The 17,522-nt window shown below is 38.4% G+C and overlaps 1 protein-coding gene across 1 annotated transcript in view; it reads right to left on the bottom strand.

Annotated features, from left to right (window-relative positions):
• The window catches only part of PRIM2 (DNA primase subunit 2), a 271,221-nt gene that overhangs the window by 207,448 nt on the left and 46,251 nt on the right, over positions 1-17,522 (bottom strand). The window contains exons 6-7 of the mRNA XM_045008402.1: positions 6,680-6,775; positions 5,680-5,817 (exon numbers count right to left, since the gene is read on the bottom strand). Of these exons, the coding sequence (XP_044864337.1) occupies positions 5,680-5,817; positions 6,680-6,775 (234 nt within the window). The remainder of the gene's footprint in view (positions 1-5,679; positions 5,818-6,679; positions 6,776-17,522) is intronic.

Below are 17,522 nucleotides of genomic sequence, written 5' to 3'. Positions count from 1 at the left end.
GGGCAGAGGTGTAATGCTGTTTCTCTGAAAATATCATTCTAGTAGGATTCCAGCTCCCAAAGCTTGTTCTCTCTAGTACAAAATAGGGAGAAACTCCCCCAAAGCGCTGATCTTTTTGGTTCCTATATACAACTGTAGTGGATCGGGGTGCTAGACATTACTTCTGACTATTGGACACATGCCACAAAGACTGCTACCACCGTCTTCAGAACATTAATGCATTCCTAATAGGAAATAAAAGATCCACGAATAAAAGAAGTTAGCCAATCACAAATCAATGTTTGAAAAATATCTTAAGCAGAACAATGAAAATTAAGGGCTAGATGCAAAAACAACTAAAGCACCTAATTGCGTCTATAGGCCCTTAAATCCAACATTTAGGCACCAGTGAAACCATCAAATCCCCTGCTCAGCTAACTCTGTAGGCACTTAGGTTTCATGCACCCAGACTGGATCTTCACATAGTCATTCCCTCACCTACCTTGCTTGTTGGACCCAATCCAGGTGTTCTGAGCACACCTAACCCATACAACACAGCCAGGAGCAGGTGACTCACCCCCCCTTACAACTGTTAGCCCAGTGCTTAGAGTACTCTCCCAGGATCCAAGTTCAATTCCATCCTCTGCCTGAGGTGGAGCAGGGATTTGAACTTGGATCTTCTCCAGTCCCAGAAGAGTGTGCTTTGGGGTATACTGGGGCAGCTCTCAAAGTCTCTCCTATTGAAGCTCAGCTCTTCCACTGGGAGCAGGGGAGTTTGAATTCCCTGCATCCCAGGTGAGTGCCCTATCAACAGGGCTATAGAGTTATTCTCAGTTTCTCTAGCTCAGTGATTAATTATCTATACACACTTCAAAATTTTCATCTCAAATACACATCATCTTGAAAGAAAAAAAGCTTTAGAGGGTTGGAGGACATGGGCTCCTCAACATCAGAAAAAAACTTCTGGAGGACTAAGACCCTGAAGCAGGATTCCTCACCAGAGGTGAACTATAAATAATACTTTGTAAATGTATGAAGTGAAGGCTAACCAACTTGCTTTGCACATATCTGAGATGGAAACATGCCCAGACTGGAAGCTACCTTGTCTCAGATATGAGCTTCTAGTTTAAGATCAGACAGTGCACCCAATAGCTATTTTTACATGGTCCCCTTAATGACAGTACTAATCAGGGACCAGGTGTCAAATGACAGAAGTGTTTTAATCAGAACCTTTTAGCATCAAGTGTATGGAAACACAAACAAATCCTGTGTACATTTTTGAAGCTCTAAAATTTAACTGCTGAAAATATTTAAATATTTAACACTGTTTTAAACCTGTATCCAAGTTTTCAACTCATGTGAAGCTTTAGCTCAAGAGCACTTGAAATGGCCAAGACGTTGAAGGGTATGCTTGTGTTCATTTTGGATAAAATGTGGTTTGCAGGGTGCTTATGCATAGGGAAGCATGCTGTGGCTCACCAGCCTAGGAAAATTCTAGAGAAGGCCAGGGGGAGGGAGTTGAGCTCAGCATGTGGAATAGAGAACTATGAGCATGTGATAAACAAACCCATATATGGAAAGGTTAACTCTGATTGGTTAGAGGTTCATGTTATGTAACTTGTTATATAAGTGCCATGCGCTATAAAATAGCAAGGGGAGGGGCTCCTTGCTGGAGGGACTCCGCCTGATTTTTTGTACAAGGGGCTCTCCTTTTGTGCACATATTGAATAAAGCCTTGTTGAATCGAACTGAATCGCATTGCACTGAATGGCATCGAATCAGAGTCCCTTGATTCTGCCCAGCATCAGACTCACTGGGAACCACAAAATCCCAACAACGTTAAACTCTCAAAAAGGAGCTTTCACCTAATGGAAATGTCAGTTTCTTTCTTACAATACTAACAATTTAAAGTTTCAAAATAACTTAATGATGCACAGTTAGGCTGCACCAAGCTTACTATAGTTCTCTTCATTTTCAGTGTTTTGTTTCACATGATTTCAAACAATACAATGAATTGTGCCATAAGTTAGAAGTTAGATATTAAGCTAAAATTACATGCATTTAAAGAGTCAATCCCACCATTATCCTATTTTAAACATTCAATTTCTTAATAAATCTTATTGGAGGGTCTAGAGCATAAATAAATCAAATCAGAAGTGTTTCCAATTTAACAGTTAAGAGTGCATCTTCATTTTTTTTCATGCTGACAATTTGAAATAACTGCAGAATGAAATCTATTTAAACACAGTCAAATTCAGTTTTAAAGTACATCAAAATAGAACTCTAGTGACTTTGCAAGAACCATCTGAAGGTAACCATACAGTGCCCTTGGTAGTAGTTTTACCTTCACCAAATACTCACACAAATTCTCTTAGGTCTTGTCTACACTGAGTTGATGCACACTAGATGGTCTGCAATATGTATGCCGCACTAACAGCATGCAGACAGAGCTGCTCCCCCCTCTTGGAATTTGCGTCAGTGTGTACACATAATGGGCTAGGTGCACACTAAGCATAAACCATATGGGCGGATATCCCATGGTCTTTCGCTTCACTGCTGAGTCATGTGTATTCTGGGATGCGTCTTGCTGTACATTTTGGGGATTCATAGCAACAGCCAGGTGAAAGCCAACAGAATTCTGGGACTTGATGGTCAAAAGCCCCAAAATCCCATAATTCCGCTCCATCCATCCCATGCTTCCTTTCTGGTCCCCGTGATTAAAAACGTGAATGGCCAGAATTTGCCCATTTGTTCCTGGATTCAGATACATCAAAATTACTACAATATTACTCAAGAAGCCATACAACATGCCTCAGACAGCTGCTTCGAATCAGCTTGGCCCTAGAGTGGTGGAGGGCACACAAACAAACCGTCAGGTCGGTCACAGATGTCCACAAAGCAGCGTGGGACAGGAATTGGAGGACTGCCGAAGTAGTACCCAGTAGCACTGTATACAAACTAACAATAGTCTGCACTGACTCAATTTGCTCCAAACATAGCATGCTTTGAAAGAGAACTCCAGAATTCATACCAATTATGGAGTTAGTGCCCTTTAAGGGTTTGCTTCATGTGTACACAGTCTTTTTCAATCCACACTAAAAAGTAATCAGTTTAAGGCTTGATACAAGAGAACCAAGATTCAAATCGGATGATATCACAAACAGCAATAGTATATCTATCAAAATGTGAGATTATTCTCCAACACCAAACAAAAACAAGGCAGTTATACATTTTGATTACCAACATTATTCAAAAATTGCAGTGACTTTGAAAAAGCAAAAAGGTTTCAATGGTTATCACTTAACTATTGCACTTGTGGCAAACTGTTTTAATTAGACTGCTTCTTAGCTTTCAAGAATGTTACTCACTGACTAAAATAAGGATGCCTCTGGCTTCAATTATACTGTACAACATTAATGGCAGAATTAGCACAAGAATATATCACTATATGTTAATTAAATACAAATACCTCCTTCTGCAGATTGTATCAGACTACAAACTTGAACTACTATAATGAAAAAATTGCATGCCAAACAGATCTTCTTCCACAGTGATCTCATTGAGTGCCTTTAATAGTTTAAACAAAAATGTTGTAATATTTGGTGAAGTTTTAACTTGAGTTTAACATACCAATAACTTAAGGATAAAACAGCTTTAAGAACATTTTAGCATTTTGCATATCCTCTTATTTTCTATATTATCTATAATCAGGACCCCTCCATAACAGCAATTCCTAAATTCTACCATCTTGGTTATTTTTATTGCAATGAAATATCCTTAATTCTCAGTCTTCCCACCCTCTAAAACAAACACACAAATATAGATGGTAGTTTAAAATACTTAGTGACAAAGTTTAATACAATACAATGTTCAATGGCTTCCATTCCCAAAGCCTCGTTAAGTAGAATAGAGGGGAAGTGATTGCATGCAATAAAAAAAAAAGAAAAGAAAAGAAAACCTAAGATGAAGGAAAGGTTGGCTATAGAGGTGTGGCAAAATTAAATAAATATTTTAAAGTAAATCAATTTTTTAATTTGATCTCTTCACCACACATTTGTATTGCAGTAGGGCCAGGGCCCATCTCACCTTATAATGGCAGTGCAAGTTACTGGGAATAGGAACAGTTACTATTTGTTTGTTTTTTCAACAGAAACCAGGTTTTGAAACTCTTTTTCCAATCCTCTCCTTTTATTCTGAAGGCTGCTATCACTTCTGATTACTCATTCAAATTGAACAGACTGAGCAACACCAGGATGCAAAAATTCAAACCAAAAAGAGACAGAGGAATGCTATACATAGACTGCATAGAATCATAGATTATTAGGGTTGGAAGGGACCTCAGGAGATCATCTAGTCCAACCCCCTGCTCAAAGCAGGACCAATCCCCAAATGGCCCCCCTCAAGGATTGAATTTACAACCCTGGGTTTAGCAGGCCAATGCTCAAACCACTGAGCTATCCCCTCCCCCCTTGTGCATCCCACTGTCATAGGGGGTGAAAGAAAGAAAACCTAAACTATGTTCAACCACTCTCCAGATTCACAGATTTTAAGGTCAGATCTAGCTTCTAAATACGAGCCAGGATTAGGCAATTTGACTCTGCTCTCCCAGGTCCCTCTACAAGCTGATGGGACTGAGAATGATATTCCAAGAGCATCTAATCCTATGATTCTAATCCTCCCCGCTCTTTCCTGGCACACCATGGAAGCACAAATTACCTCAAGGTATAGCTTGTAGGGCTTTTTATGCAATGGTATTGCTGAGTGGAGACAAAAGAGGTGCCATTACAAAAGGGGTAGCTTTTGTTTGGTGCTCCAGTATTACATTGGAGGGGGAGGGTTTAAGGTCTCTGAAATCCTCCTACATCAGTGAGAACCTATTTTGTCTGAAAAGGAGTTGTAAGGGTACAAGTTAGGAATTAGTATTACTTTAATTCTCACTTAAGATCACTCCCTGAATATTTCCTTCCTATCTACACCTACAATTGCTGCAAAATAAAGTAATACCAAAAAAAGGTAGTCGCGTCCAGGGTTAACATCTTCAGTAAGAGTTATGTTACTTTCCACATCAGAAATTACTGCTAAACCCTTGGGATGGAGATATGGGCAGGACCACCTGTTGTGTAAGAACACAACTTATGCTAAGGCTACACTAGAGAACTCTCTAGTGTAGTCGCTCTAAGCCAACGGGAGAGGGCTCTCCCATCGGCTTAATTACTCCAGCCAACAAGTGGCGGTAGCTACGTCAATGGAAGAAGCTCTTCTGCTGACATAAGCACTGGTGTGGACAGCATAAATTATGTCACCCAAAGGGGTGGCTTATGAGCAACATAACTTTTGTCAACTTAAGCTGTACTGTAATCATAGCCCTAAAGAAGGGAGTTACTGAGACACAACCTAGTGGTATCAAAAATGAGCATCTTCATTTAAACAGTCTAAAAAGGATTGCCTTAACAATATCCCTGGCAGAAGGTTCCATTTTACTTAAAATTAAGTTCCTTCAGTTTACCCTCACAAGTCTTTTTTTATTTTATTTTACTTTAAGCATGGCATGCAAATGTTGATAATGTTTAGCTGGAATTTTTCAGACTGACACTCACCAGGTGAAATGTTCTGACCAGCTGCTTCATGATATTGTGCAGTGAGTTAATTAACAAGTGGTCCCAAAGGTACAAAACTAGCTAGGAAAAAACGGGTACTTACCGCAAGGGCCTTAGACAGTTTGGTTCTGTAGTTATTTAAAACAATTGCAACTATGTCCGTTTGAGGCACATATGTGAAGGCATTCAGAAGGTAAACTCTTCTTACTCTAAACAAATCCATAGCCTCCTGTAATGGAACCTGGATTTGAGATGGGAGGAGAAAGAAACCAACTGTAGAATAGCACTGAACTGAGAAGTGTCATGTTAACAGAGTCTATAGTTACACAGCATCCACACAATTCAAGAGTACACAAAGGAATTGCTAACGGGAAACAAAGGTTTGTTTTTAAATAAAGACTCTCAAAAACTGAAGCCAAAGTTTTCAAAATAAAAATGTCCTAAGTTTTCAGAAAAGCTGGCATCTACTCTCAGCACACAGGGAAAAAAATAAGTCAGGCCACTTACTTATTTTAGGTATCTACCTTTAGGCAACCAACTTTAAAAATTTTGGCTTTGGATTCCAAATCATTAAGAGAATATACAGGTAGAATAAAAGTTATAAATAAATGAATGTTCCTTGCCTATAGCCAGAGTTCTTCGAGATGAGCCTCTATATACACGCATATTTGTGGGATCAAGTGGGACCTGTGCCGCAAGCTTCCAGTACCTTCTGGGGCCAGTCGCCCCTCCCATCTTAGAAGGTTCTGAGGTATAAAAGGGAAAGTGGCCCCAGCAACCCTTCAATTCCTGACACTAATTCAGGAATTTCTAACCTAAGACTCCAAAGATGTAGGGAAGGTGGGGAGGGAGTGTGAATATGCAGAGGCTCATCTCAAAGCCCTCTGGTTACAGGCAAGTAACATTGATTTTTTTTTAGTGGACTCTGCATATTCTCATCAGCAAGCTAGGGAAATGCAGTTAACAGGTAAGGTGGGTTAACTGGTTAGACTAATGCTTACCAGTTAACATTTTAGATCCCTAGTTTAAGGAGGTGGAGACAACATGCAATTGTGACATTTATACTAGGTATTGTTACACAATTTCCATCAGCTCTAGCTTACCTTATAAAATTCCAGTTCTTCTACTTTAGCTCCACTGAGGCCAGGAGTTGAATTTAGTAGTTGGACTGCAAGTTTTTCTTTCACTTCTTTGCTAATCTAAAACAAAAATATTTGTGTTTTTAAACTGATTATACATTTTAGATTCCATTTCTTTACATTAGCTAATCAAGAGTTTATGTTTTCAGTAATAATAAGTATGATATCCTTTCAGTTTGGAAAAAAGACAAAATAACTAGGGGACCAACAAAAAGATCACCACAAAACTGGTAAGAAAGTGTTACCTGGCAAACATCTGAACAGTGAAACATGAGTGGGAAGAATTCAGAGGAGGACAAAGCTCAATTAAGGGTACATCTACATGGTGATAGAAGCCCCCTGGCGGGGCTCAGACTGCAGGGCTAAAAGTTGCTGTGTAGATGTTTGGCTCTGGGACCTTCAACACTAGCAGGGTCTCAGAGCCTGGGCTTCATCATGAGCCTGAACATCTACAGGGCAATTTTTCAACCCTGGAGCCCAAAACCCGGGAGTCAGAGTCAGCTGACCTGGCCAGCCGCAGGGTTTTCTTACATCCCGGTGTAGACATTCATGCAGACATTGATTATTTGTGTAACAGTGTGAATCAGAAAGAAAGCATTGAAAGGTACTCTGAGTTTGGTTTTCCTTTCCACTTTTTCCCCCAGTCATTTCCACTGCAGATCATAGTGTGAAATCACATGTCTTTTGAAGGACAAAGGTTATTTAAAAAAAATATTAAAAACCACATTTGAATTTATTACAACTATTGTTAAGGCCTAAATTCATTACAATGTACTACAATTATTTAAATAAATAAATAAAATGTTGAATCAATGACTTTTCACATTTAATGAGTTACAGTCTGCTTCTTCATTTGCGGAATCAGGGGCAAAATATATTCAGCTAACTTTTAAGGTCAAACTTTATAGACATGGCACTATATACTGCACTATACACTATACTGCATTAAGTATCTGTACCATTTTCCATCTTTACAATGTAGTGAAATCTGGCACTGTACGTTTCCCCCCCAAATGTCAGTACTTTCAGTTGTCACATGGAAAATCTTAGCAGAAATAATTTTTATTTTTTTTCTTATGTATCCAGCATATTTGAAATAGATTTGTTTCACAAACAAAACAATTTAAAGATATTAATTTTGTGTGGTTAATTTAATTCCAATTTCCAGTCTGATGCAAGTTGACACAAATGATGACTAAAAAGTTATTCAAATAATAAACACATTTTTAATATAACAAAAAAACTTAGCAATTAAAAATTTAAATAAATATTCGTTAAGCTAAAGCTATATACTTGCTTAAATAAGTATGTATAGCTATAGTGCATCCTTCTGGTTAGTAAGATGTACTAAACTAATATATCAGAGCAGTAGCCGTGTTAGTCTGGATCTGTAAAAAGTGACGAAGAGTCCTGTGATACCTTATAGACTAACAGAAGTACTGGAGCATAAGCTTTCGTGGGTGAATACCCACTTCGTCAGATGGAAGTGGGTATTCACCCACGAAAGCTTATGCTCCAATACTTTTGTTAAACTAATATAAAAGCTATATTTAATTGTAAATAATCAAATCAATGTTTTAATGGTTATACCAACCAATGGGAACCTCTCTCTTAAGGAAAACAGTAAGTTATAACAGAACACATTAAGATCAATTATTTAAATCAAGGTTTTCTGCTTGCTAATCTAAAACATGTCTCAAATTGGTGATATAAAAATCAATCAACCCTGAAAGGGACATTAATCAATGCTAGTAAGCCTGTAGCGAGGCCTACTAGTTTAGGTTTGTGTGCAGCCAGCTTATGTCAAGGCCCCTAGGTCTCACTCAACACTGACAAATGCATAGCTGGAAACCAATCTGGCTCACCCTGTGGGTTAGCACTGATAAAATAGATGTTAAGTTTATAAGAATGTGTTTAGACTTGATGAAACGCTTGTAGGATGCTGAATGTATTGATCTCACTTATAACATGTGTGTCACATGGTATAAAGTTATATTGAGTGTTTGCATTGTAAACCTCTCTAATGTGTAACTCATGAAATAGGAAAGAAGCATTAATTAAAATAAAGTGTTAGTCCTGCACTCAAGAAGACCCATTGAAACCAAATGAGCCATTGTGAATTATCAAAGGTTGATGCCCAAACAACACACCCATGAAGAGGAGAGGGGTGCAAACAGCTGACCCATCAGTATGAACTCTGGGAGAAGGGAATAAAAATCCATGACAGGAAGGAATTGTATCACTATGCTGCTTGGAATTTTGAGAGGGCAATATTTCTAAACAAGGGATCCCCAAGTTGCTTGGCTTGTGTCAGCTCTAGAGGACATAGAAAGCTTGCACATCACAGCAGTTTCTATGACCTTTTGGAACTGGACTCATTTGTGTGTGTGTGTTTATCTGCTTTAACCTTGTAAATAACTCATTTCTTTTTCCTAGTTAACGTACCTTTAGTTCATTCACTATAGAACTGGCTATAAGCGTTTTCTTTGGTGTGAGGTCTAAGGTGCAAATGACCTGGGGTAAGCGATCCTTTGGGACTGGGAGTAACCTGAAAATTATTGTGAATTTTGGTGTAAGGGACCATCTATCACAAAAGCAAGCTTGCCTGGATGGCAGGATAGACCGAAGTACCCAAGAGAACTGTCTGTGGTTGGACTACTATAGTGCTTGAGGAGTTCACACTTGTTACTTCGTTGGTAAAATCTAAGTATAGAACTCAGTCAATTTGGGGTTTGTGCCCTGCTTCTTGACAGTCTGCCTTCAGGTTGGCACTCATGCTTAGAAGCTACTCCAGACAGCTTGACACAGACATCATTAAAATATTTATATAGCACAATATGTTTTTGCATAATGCTTTACAGAAACAGTCCTACCCCGAAATGCTGAAACATTAAGTAAGGCTGTGATTAAATATCTGTGTGTATTTTCTTGGAGATTTTGGTGATTAAGCTCGTCATCCTGTAAAAGCTGCTACATGTGTTAAAAATCCAAATACTCCCAATCCAAGATAAACTAGGCATGTAGTTTCTCGGCTCTCTGAGCTAAGAGGTGAAAACATTATCTAAAAGTTGTATTTGCTCTTCCACATCTCTCCTCTACAAAACTGCATATATGGAAAGTCCAGCTGATCCCCAGAACAGTATACAGTAACTAGCTTGCTGACCAAAAGTAAAATACCTACAAAACAGAAAAATACCTAAGCAGTTCACAAAGATTTAACCACAACGTTATTTTCCTTTTGCTAGAAAGGAAGAGTTGAATAAAAACTCTGAAGAAGACATCTAAAATAGTCTCCTGGACACCATGGGAAAGGCTTGAAACTATATGCTATAAGTAGTATCTGAATGAATCCCCTCTACACAAGTGATGTGACCACTGTGTCCATCATATCATATAAATCATCTACGAATTACTTCCCAGGGTTAAGATTATACCAAGATATAGACAAAGCAGCCCGATATCTCCCCATAGGCATTATCTGTAAAGGAAAACAGCTGTGCGCAGATTCAGTCAGAAAAATGACACAAAGGCAACGTAATTACATATGGAGAAGTCTAATGACCCAAAAGATTTTGATAGCCTAAACATATAAGATATGTTCAGCAACAGATCTATTAAAATAATTATATTTTTGGCAATGGCACAATAAAATGCTTATTGCAGATTAACATTTTACCTTCATCAAGGCTTCTATTTTTAATTAATTAGCTTTCATCTTGCTTTATTGTTATGTCAGGCTTTTCATTCTTTTTGAAGTGTGGACTCCAGAATCAGACACAATAACAGTTCCTAGTTCTGCTAGGTATCTTCCTGCTTATACATCAAAGGATCCCATTTGCTCTCTTCGCTACCACATCACATGCAAACTCATGTTCCGTCAGTTACACATCATGGCTTTAAGTCCTTTTCTGAGAAACTGTATTCTAAATACTGTAGTGTCTCCCATCCTGTAAGGATAACCTACATTCTTGGTTCCCAGATGTATAACCTAGCATTTAGGTGTATTAAAATATATTGTACAAGTGATCTCAGCTTACCAGGTCATCCAGGTCACTCTGTAGAACTGACCTGCTATTTTAATTATTTACCACTCCAGCAACTGTGTATCATCAGCAAACTCTACAGTGATTATTTTTTTGTTTTCTTCCAGAAACAACAGAGCCAATGACAGGTCCTTGTGAAAACCCCCAAGAAATGCAACCATTAGATGAGTATTCCCCATTTACAATTAGTTTGAAGTCAGTTAGCTAGTTTTTAATAAATTTAAAAATACTCAGATGCCTTACAGAAATCCATAGTTGTCTGCAGTGTTGTTGTAGCTATGTTGGTCCCAGGATATGAGAGAGATATGGTCATATATTTTACTGGACCAACTTCTGTTGGCGGAAGCTACAAGCTTTTGAGCTACAAAGAGCTCTTCTTCAGGATCAAATTTGAGGAAGGAAATCAGTGTCTGAGCTATATACAAGTTGAGACAGATGGTTAAACATCAGGGATAATGCATGCTGTAAGACGGCATTTGAAGTGAAGTGGGCAATAGAGGGTTACATTGTTATGTGTGAGGGGCCTGAAGTGGGCAATTAAGGGTTAACAGGCAGTGGGATGTGTTACAAATTGTTGTAATGAGCCATAAAACCAGTGATTCCTCCATATCTGATCTTTCAATACACGTCCTCAAAGGAAACCTGCACAACAACATCTTCAAAAGGTGAGTTTGGAAACTTAAATTCATAACTCAGAGATACTAACCATGGAATCAACAGGGACACTGGTTCATTAAAACAATTTGTAACATACCCCACTGCCTGCTGGCTCTTAATTGCCCACTTCAAAGCCTTTATGCACAGCAATCTAATCCTCAACTGCCTACTTCAGCGGTTCTCAAACTGTGGTTCGGGACCCCAAAGTGAGTCACAACCCCATTTTAGGGGGGTCGCCAGGGCCAGCGTTAGACCTACTGGGGCCTGAGACAGAAGCCAACGCCTGGGCCCCACCACCCCGAGCTGAAGCCCAAGGTCTCTGGCTCCACCCCCCTCCACCCCTAGGGTCATGTAGTAATTTTTGTTGTCAGAAAGGGGTTGCACTGCAGTGAAGTTTGAGAACCGCTGATCTACTTCATTTCAAGTGGCCTCCTATAACATGCTTTACCCCTTATACTTGACAATCTGCCTCAACTTGTATTTAGCTCAAAAACGGATTTCCTTCTCCCCAAAAGTAAAGGAATGTCCTGTGTAGCTCAAAAGCTTGTACCTTCCACCAACAGAAGTTGATCCAATAAAAGATTACCTCACCTACCTTGTCTCTTACACTAGTCCAAATATATTATGTCAAAAGATTTACCGTTGCCTACCAAACTTGTAATCACAAAAAATGATATCACGTTTGTTCAGCAAGATCTATTGTTCATAAAATCACGTGTATCAGAATGATATTGCCCTTCTTAATTCTTATCCTTTAATTTTCCCTTATTAAAAAAAAAATGCTGATTGTCTATACCCAATTTCACAAGCTATTCACATCCCTCTATTAATGGCTTGCCCACATCAATATTTACCACTCCATCAATCTATGGGTCATCTGCAAGCTGTCAGCAATGTTATTGCATTTTTCTTGCATATCACTGGTAAAAATACAAAATAGCACTGGGCAGAGAGCCAGGCCCTGAAAGGCCTCCCCCACCCACAAGACACATCACTTCTCATTGATGATTCCCTATTAAATTATGTTTTGAGATCTCAGACCGTTTTTAATCTATTTAATATTTGCCATACTGACATTGTGTAATTCCAATTTCAAATCAGAATACTGGGTGTTACTTAGACACCATATATAAGTCTAATAATATATCAGCACAGTTATTATCACCAAATTCTAATCTTGTCAAAGAACAATATCAAGTTTACAGGGACATTTTTCCATTAAGCATGCTGATTGGTATTAATCATCAATAAAAAATAAAGGATAAAATAGAGTCACATCACTCATTCTATTATTTTGTCCAAGATCACTATCTGCTGACTGACCTATAGTTACCCAGGTCATCCCGCCTACCTTTTTTAAATATTAGCAAAAAATAATTTTTCCCCTCTTCTCTGCAGAAAACATTAGTTTTCCAAGATTTATTAAAAAGCAACATAGGTGCTCTGGATGTTATGTGGGAGGCAAGAGACTTTCTGGGAATGGGGAGGTGAAGGGACAATGAAAGAGAGGTTCAAGGGACAAGCAAGTGTGGAGGAGTGTAGGAAAATAAAGAGCCACCTATAATAAAAACAAACAAAAAAAAAAACTTTAAATGCTCAACAAAATTCTAGATTGAGAACTAAATGTTTAAAGTTTCAGTGCAGATAAAAGCCTCTCCCCTTAATTCACTGCATACAGACTTGTAGAATTTTGCAGTAAGGACCCCTATTTTGATGGACCTCATAAGATAGTTTGATCAGAGCATCCATTTTGTGGTCCGCATAGACCAATCCAATTGACATTCTTAATACTCATTCAAAAAAATTAAATTACCATGAATAACCCCTCAGAGACGAGATCTTGATCCAGATGGATCATACAAATGCCATCTTGTATTATTATTTAAGTTACCTTATTATCCTCCCCCAGTTTCATTTAGCTATGTTGTAGAAATACAAAAAAGTATTGTGGTAGAGGCTGTATTTATTTATTTATTCTCCGTAGAAAATGCATCCCTGCTAACAATGTTTCTGTGGATTTTTTTGTCATTGTAATATTCTGTAAAATTTAAGAATCTATAATACACTGAATTTTTAGTTCAAGAGTCAATTAAATGCAAAGCAAGTTGCAGCTGCACCTTAATTATTTTTTGGAGACCCAAAAATGGCTGCAGAGGATATGTGTGGAAAAGTCAGGGAAATTTTATTTCTTACAATGGTTCAATGCCCATTATAGACTATGGCATTCTTTCCATTGACTTTGGATCAGGCTTTTAATGAGTACAGGTCTGTCGCATCTTACGCTGGGGTTACTGTAATCAAATCATCCCTTAACTTTCACTTTGTTAAGCTCCTTGAGTCTATCCCTATAAGGCATGTTTTCTAATATTGTACTCATCTTCATGGCTCTTCTCTGAATCTTTTCCAATTTATCAACATCCTTCTTGAATTATGGACATCACAACTGAACAGAGAATTCCAGCCGCTGTTGCACCAGTGCCACATAAAGAGATAAAATAACCTCTCTACTTCCCCAGTTTATGCATCCAAGGAGGATGACCTCTGGGGAGACGGAAAGATGGGTTCCTCTTTGACAAGAAAGATTCTGGGGTCTTTAATACCACCTTGTCATCATGGAACAAACAATTAAATTTGCATGGATAAAACTGCCATTCCTCCATGATCACATTAAAGGATGGGTGCAGCAGGTTTGTTGCCCCAGGCAAAGATTTGTTAGGCGGGTGTTTGCCCCTAGGTTTGTCCATCTGTGCCTTCTCCAGTTGGATCTGGCTGTAGATGCAACCTTTCTGCATAATGTTTCAAATTTATCAAGGGAGAGGGAAAAGATCACTGTTACTGCCTTTTTTCCATGCCTTGGTCAGAGCCTGAATCTGAAAACTCTTCTTCATCAGGAGAGGAGGTAGTGACTTAGTGAAGACAAATACCTCTCAGATGTTATATTTTTTTTCTTTCCTCTTTCATCCTTCTGGATATTTTTGGCCTTTCTGCCTGCTTTTCTGGAGTTGCCATCTGACTATGGCCAGCTAATCTTAATTTAAAAATTGTCAGTGATGGAAAATCCACCACAACCCATGGTAAATTGTTCCAATGGTTAATTGCACTCAATCTTGAAAACGTATACCTCATTTCCAGTCTGAATTTGTGTAGCTTCAACTTTCAGCCTTTAGATTGGGTTATAGCTTTATTTGAGAGACTGAAGAGCCCATTATCAAATATTTGTTCCCAATGTAGGTACTTACAGACAGTAGTCAAGTCATCCCTTAACCTTCTCTTTGTTAAGTTTAACAGATTGAGCTCCTTCTGTCTACCACTGTAAGGCACATTTTCTAATCCTTTAATCATTCTTTTGGCTCTTCTCTGAAACCTCTCCAAGTTATCAACATGCTTCTTGAATTGTGGACACTAGAACAGTATTCCAGCGGCAAACAGAGGTAAAATAACCTGTCTACTCCTACTTGAGATTCCCCTGATTATGGATCTAAGAATTCCTTTAGCTCTTTTGGCCACAGTATCACATTGTGAACTTATATTCAGCTGATTCTCCATGATGATGCCCAAATCTTGTTCAGAGTCAATGCTTCCCAGGGTAGAGTCCCCCATCATGACAGTCACAACACGGTGTGCTCCTCTTCATTGAAGTTGCCACAAGATATGCCTCATCTCTTGACTGTGCTTTTTTACATTGCAATCACAGTTCCTGGGGCATGGGGACCACTCGATATTCCTGTCAGCACAACAGCCCCAGGCCCAGGTTGCATGAGAGTCGGCTGGCTGTTAACATGAACCAGATGATGGTGACAAAGCCAAATAATCTGTATTAAAGTTCTTTACAATTTGTCTTTTTGCAATGTTCTTTAAAAGTACACAATACCAAGTCCCTACTTCAGCTAGAGGAAATTGCTCATATTTACATAGCTGCCAAAAGAAAGCCACTGCCACTTTGAAGATATCCTGTAATTCAATTAAAATAAAAGGTTCTACAAAGATTAAATGTATCTACATTATGACCAAAGACATAATACTCAGGAGAGGAAAGTGTCAGTTGGCTCCATGCTATTCATTTAACCAATTATAAAGCTATGTGCTATTCTGCTGAAGACTTCTTTCCATTTGTCCTGCAGTGATACTAAAAAAGGAAATAATTAATTTTAGGATGTTTAATTAGTACACTGTCTTAGTATCATCATCAAGATGCTTAATATCTGAACCAAGTTTCACTGGTTACTTCCACTTACCTAAAAAAAAGGTCATATCCTCTCCTATGTGAGCATTCCTTCGCAGGAATGAAGCACTTTAAACCAAACAATTAGTTAACAAGGTCCAGGGAAAAGTTACTCCCCCACTGCTCTCATCATCTGTAATATGTTCTCAGTAGTTGCAGAAAAGAATAAAATATGCCATCAATAATATATTTTGGGGAATATTTCCAAAAGCACAAAAGGCAGCTAAGAGGTTCAACTCCATTAGAGGTAAAAAAGCTGAGTGACTAACTTCCATTTGTGCCTTTGAAAATGTCCCCATTTATTATTTCCAGCCAAACCCACATTCCACCACTCTTCTTCTTTTCTTCAGTTAAAATAAAGCAATTTTATTATTAAAAATTCTAGACTGACAGCCTCAGAAAATGAGGCTCTATTTAGGCTATGTCGACACTACAGCTTATGTCGCCATAAGGTATGTTGCTCTGGGGTGTGAATAAACCACCTCTCTGAGTGACATAAGTTACACCAACATAAGCACTGGTGCGGACAGCACCATATTGGCAGGAAAGCTTCTCCCACCAACATAGCTACCGCCTCTCATGGAGGTGATTTTATTATGCTGACGGGAGCGCTCTCTCCTATCAGCATAGAGTGTCTTCACTAGACGAGCTGCAGCGGTGCCCTGTATGTATAGACAAGCCCTTAAGCACAGAGAAGTTACATCACAATCTCCACAATGTACTATCAATACACCTCTAAGTTAGTTCAGTCTTTATGTCCATTTTGTCTTCCGCTTTTTATCACACTACCAATGACTGTGTCAATGCCGAATATAGCAGTGGTTTTTATTACCCAGAAAGAACTGTCCACTAAAAACTAAAAAGAGTTCTACATATTTCATATAGGCCTCAACATCCTCAGATGATGACCACTTTTCGTCACTACCTACATGGGTTGGTTTCAAACAGGCAACCTAGAAATTAAAAGGGTTTATCCTGTTACCAGTCACTTGAGCCATCTAGTCCCAGCCAGAAGTAAATTTTAGATTATTGTAATTGCGCTTGTGAAAGTTGCTTTTGCCTCTTTAATTCCAAACTATTTATTATAAGTACCCAATTAATGGGCACAATGCCTGTGTATTCACAATTTTCTATTAGAGTTGCAAAATTTTCTTCTTTATGATATTTCCCTTATGTTATCTTCTGCAATTACATTTTTGTGTTTTAGAAAGCTTTTAATTGAGCACTACCTTTAAAAAAGAACTGCTCATCTCTTCCCACCCCCATCTGAAAAGTGGTTCTCAATCTCCTATATTTTTGTGATACTGAATGAAGGTGAGATTGTTTTAACTTTACTTTTGTTTCATAATTACATTTATTGTTAATATAGCTGTCAAACTTTTTCCATATTTGTAGTTGTAACCATGTCAGTCCCAGGATTAGCAAGAAAGATGGGTCTGTTATTGGACCAACTTCTGTTGGTGAGTGAGACAAGCTTTTGAGCCACACAGAGCTCTTCTTCAGGTCTAGGTAAGGTACTCCAAATATCACAACTAAATGCAAGATGGAACAGATTGTTTAGCATAAGTATTTAGCACATATTGAAAGGGACCATTCAAGGTAGAGCAGCCCATTAACACAAATCATAGAATAAAAAGGGGGGGATTAGTGGGTTACAGATTGTTGTAATAAGCCATAAATCCAATGTCTCTATTCAGGCCATAATTTTTTAATGTCTAGCAGAGTTATGAATTTAAGCTCCCAGGCTCATCTTTGGAAAGTATTATGCATGTTTCCTATGAGGACTGGCAGGTTAGATATAGAGTGATCGCTTTGTGAAAAGCATTCACCCACAGGATGTTTTTGTCTTTTATCATTTTCCTGTGTGAGTTCACTCACAGCAGCA

This window comes from Mauremys mutica, chromosome 3 (genome assembly GCF_020497125.1).
Source record: "Mauremys mutica isolate MM-2020 ecotype Southern chromosome 3, ASM2049712v1, whole genome shotgun sequence".
Lineage (NCBI taxonomy): Eukaryota > Metazoa > Chordata > Testudines > Geoemydidae > Mauremys > Mauremys mutica.
The sequence above is the reverse complement of the archived record's forward strand: the minus strand, read 5'-3'. Positions and strand labels throughout refer to the sequence as shown.